This window comes from Sinocyclocheilus anshuiensis, unplaced genomic scaffold, assembly GCF_001515605.1.
Source record: "Sinocyclocheilus anshuiensis isolate Anshui unplaced genomic scaffold, SAMN03320099.WGS_v1.1 scaffold942, whole genome shotgun sequence".
In the NCBI taxonomy this organism is placed as follows: domain Eukaryota; kingdom Metazoa; phylum Chordata; class Actinopteri; order Cypriniformes; family Cyprinidae; genus Sinocyclocheilus; species Sinocyclocheilus anshuiensis.
Genome location: NW_015536531.1, coordinates 615,595 through 619,983, shown reverse-complemented (window position 1 = coordinate 619,983; position 4,389 = coordinate 615,595). Strand labels below are relative to the sequence as shown.

Below are 4,389 nucleotides of genomic sequence, written 5' to 3'. Positions count from 1 at the left end.
TGTGTGTGTGTGTGTGTGTGTGTGTGTGTGTCTGTGTCTGTGTCTGTGTCTGTGTCTCTGTGTGTGTGTGTGTGTGTGTGTGTGTGTGTGTTTCAGCATGTTGTAGAAATAGTTTGAGGAACATTCTCTGTTTTTTCATGGATTGTTTTGGACAGATAAAATGGAGCCTGGAGTAGATGAGGTTACCATGTTGACATCTCTCACCATCTTCCTGCTGTACGCCAGTGCTGAGGTGACCACTGTGGAGCCCCTGCAGACATGCTGCATCCAGACATTCAGAGCCAGTCTGGAATCTAAGGACCCCGTGGTGAGTGAAGAGGGATTTTTACTGTTTTACTGCATTTTTGATCAAATAGATGCAGCCTTGATAAGCAGAAGAGACTTCTTTCAAAACATTTTTAAACAATCTTACCGACCCCAAACTTTTTGTAGTAGAATCTGGCAGTTTAAATGAGGAGCTTTGCTACAATTTGCGTAAAATTCCTAAAGATGAAAAACTCTATGTTGAGTATCCTTCTCTTGTATGTCTTGCTATTTCCCATTTAGGTGCTGAGCAGAAGTTATCAGTTGCTAGTATCTTTATTCCAAGGCCCAGCGCCGGTAGCCAGGCCATTTATTCTAGCTCTGGGTGGCTGTCTGGTGTCACAACTGCAGGAAGTTGAAAAGAGTCGTCCTCAAGGCCCAGCAGAGCTACAGGCTGTGCAAGCTGCAGTCCGAGCCCTGGAAGCACTAGTGTTTGCTGCTGAAGAAACTCACCGTAAGTGACTGGAAATGTTTACAGGCCCCAAACAGCTGTAAGTTATGATATCATCAGGGTTGGGGAGTAAGGGAATACATGTAACAGCGTTACGTAATCAGGATACAAAAATCTAGTAACTAATCCGTTACGGTTACATTAAAAAACAAAGTATTCAGATTACAGTTACATTTTGTAAAAAGTGGGAATACTATCAGGATTACATTTGTTTAATTTAAAATGAAATAAATGAGTATTTTGACATAACGCTATATATTTAGCGCTGCTTCATCAGTTCCTGGTTCTGTTGACTCACGTGAGCCGCCTGCTGGTGCGTGCGCAAATAACACCCGTCTACAATTATTCTCCTCAAACGCGGGATGAGATGCTGCTACAGTAAATTAATTACGATGCTTCCTGCTGGGAAAAACGTTTTCATGTCTGGAAATGTCAAAAAGGATAAAGGAAATAACAGTTGTACAGCATAAGCTATGCATGAAGACTCTTGCTTTAACAAAGGCTACTCAACCAACTTGAACATTTGCAGGTACGAGTCCGACTAGCATGGAAATCATCGTTAGCTAAAATTAAGTGTTTGCTAGTGATTTAAAATTCCATGGTGTGCATGAGTGCAGTTGTCAGTTTTCTTGCGGAAAATGAGCCTGAAAATGTAGAAATTAACATTAGAGTCCCCACACCCCGGATCAGTCAATGAAATCAAGATCATAGCATTTCACATGCATTTCGACATGTAACGTTAGGCTTATTTTAAAATGCACTAATATGTATATGGTGTAAAAAAATTTATGTTGTGTATAAACTATATTTATTTTTACTTGTACATGTTAAAGAAATAAAAAAAAATAAAACTGTAATACTAAACTGTATAGCCACTAGATGTCTGCATAGCCTTTTATATAAATATACGGGCTGTAATATCTAGATGGTGAAACAAGACACGATTTTTAAGTTTCAAATAGTTTTTACTATAGTTTTTATTAGTTCAATATTATTAGTATAAATTAGTTAAATAAAAGTACTTGGATATTGCTTTTTTGAGTTAACATATGTAACTTGAAGTAATCCAAAAGTAATCAGGTTACATTACTTTAATATTGTGGTAATTGGATTGTTACTGAATACTTTTTTAATGAAGTAATTTGTAACTGTAACGGAATACATTTTAAAAGTACCCCCTCCCAACCCTGGATATCATAAAAAAACAAGAATAATTCATTGATTATAAATGTCTTTTTTAATTACTGTTAGCAAATTGGTACAATGTTGTTTAGAATCTGACTCAATATATTTAAGGATACCAAGCACTGAGTATGTGTTTTAACCATGCAGGTCCACAGCTGGTGGCTGTGCTGTTGCCCATCCTCATCTCTCTCCTGCTAGATGAGAATGCTTTGACATCAGCTCCAGCAGCCTCTCGCTCACTGCACGAGTCCGCCTTAGGAGACCTCATGCGCATCGGCCCCCAGCACTCGGCTGTCTTCAAAGCATTGATGGCCTCCGCCCCGCACATGAAAGCCAGGCTGGAGGCAGCCATCAAGGGCAACCAGGAGAGCATGAACACTAAGGCACAAACTACTCGAGTCAATAGCAAAAACACGCCAAGCATTCAACTGAAGATCAATTTCCTGTGAATCCTCCTGACTGGATATGATACGAGTATTATGATTTTAATGACTGAGTGAATGTTGAGGTGGTGTTTTAATCCGCTTTGTTTTAAAAGATAAATCCATTTAAAATTTGTGGTGTTTAATAATTGTAGTCAGCTTTAAAACTGCATTAACCTCTATGAGGAACTTAATACATATTTACTCAGAAAGTAAGGGGAAGTGTGTTTCACAAGAAGCAGAACAGCTGAACCATGGGAGTTAATTTTATATGGCTACCATTTATATAAACTTTTTGTTAGTTTTAAAGGGGTCATATGATGCGATGCAAAAACACATTTCATTACACCAGATACACAAAATAATGTTCTTTTTAGCAACATCATATGACCCCTTTAATGGTTACCTTGCTAACAAGCTTGAATGATTCTGTCTAACTCAGTTATGCATAGCATGATTTTTTTGTGAGAAGTGTTTTATTGTGTCTGTACAAAGAATGCAAATCATTAATTTCTCACTGTCATGCTGCAGCTCACAACTAAACCTGACTAACTGCACTGCTGGTAATCAGTTATCTGCTGACTTTACATATACAGTTTTAGTGCATTTAAATATTATAAATTGAAAATGTTAAATATTTTAAGTTGCTTAGAGATAGTTGATAGTTCTGAATGTATATTCATGATAAAGCATTACAAACAGATACTTGCATCACATCACTGCATTGATACTTTGAATACATCTGTAGTACGCATTCATATGGAAGCCCATTTCTGCCACATGAGAAAAAAAAAATCATGGCTTGGCAAATCATAATTATGAGACAAAAAGTCAAAATTGTGACATACTAAGTTAAAATAATAACGTAATTTTTTGTAATTGACTTTTAATAATTTTCACTTTATCACATAATTTAACTTTTCATGTCAATTTTCACTCTCATAATAGGTACTTTAGACACTTTTGACTGTCATATTTTTGACTGTCAATATCAACTTGTATCGATATGTCGTAATTTTGACCTTTTACCATGATTATGACTTATGATTTACGAAAGCATGATTTTTTTCTTATATGGCAGAAATTTGCTTCCATAAGTTAAAATGGTACTTAACTTTAGTTACAAACAGTTTTTACTTTTTTTTCTGTATTCTAATTATGCATGGAAATCTCATTTTATTTTGGCACAAATGTTTTGCATTTGCATTGACAGGCAATATAAGTAATACAGGTGCATCTCAATAAAGTAGAATGTTGTGGAAAAGTTCATTTATTTCAGTAATTCGACTCAAATTGTGAAACTCGTGTATTAAATAAATTCAATGCACACAGACTGAAGTAGTTTAAGTCTTTGGTTCTTTTAATTGTGATGATTTTGGCTCACATTTAACAAAAACCCACCAATTCACTATCTCAACAAATTAGAATATGGTGACATGCCAATCAGCTAATCAACTCAAAACACCTGCAAAGGTTTCCTGAGCCTTGAAAATGGTCTCTCAGTTTGGTTCACTAGGCTACACAATCATGGGGAAGACTGCTGATCTGACAGTTGTCCAGAAGACAATCATTGACACCCTTCACAAGGAGGGTAAGCCACAAACATTCATTGCCAAAGAAGCTGGCTGTTCACAGAGTGCTGTATCCAAGCATGTTAACAGAAAGTTGAGTGGAAGGAAAAAATGTGGAAGAAAAAGATGCACAACCAACCGAGAGAACCGCAGCCTTATGAGGATTGTCAAGCAAAATCGATTCAAGGATTTGAGTGAAATTCACAAGAAATGGACTGAGGCAGGGGTCAAGGCATCAAGAGCCACCACACACAGATGTGTCAAGGAATTTGGCTACAGTTGTCGTATTCCTCTTGTTAAGCCACCCCTGAACCACAGACAACGTCAGAGGAGTCTTACCTGGGCTAAGGAGAAGAACTGGACTGTTGCCCAGTGATCCAAAGTCCTCTTTTCAGATGAGAGAAAGTTTTGTATTTCATTTGGAAACCAAAGTCCTAGAGTCTGGAGGAAGGGTGGA

At 37.2% G+C, this 4,389-nt stretch overlaps 1 protein-coding gene across 1 annotated transcript in view; it reads left to right on the top strand.

Annotated features, from left to right (window-relative positions):
* LOC107694966 (HEAT repeat-containing protein 5A-like) overlaps positions 1–2,495 on the top strand; it is a 31,191-nt gene extending 28,696 nt beyond the window's left edge. Inside the window, exons 34-36 of the mRNA XM_016494700.1 lie at positions 156–307; positions 547–757; positions 2,087–2,495. Of these exons, the coding sequence (XP_016350186.1) occupies positions 156–307; positions 547–757; positions 2,087–2,388 (665 nt within the window). The 3' untranslated portion in view covers positions 2,389–2,495. The remainder of the gene's footprint in view (positions 1–155; positions 308–546; positions 758–2,086) is intronic.
* The last annotated feature ends 1,894 nt before the right edge of the window (positions 2,496–4,389 follow it).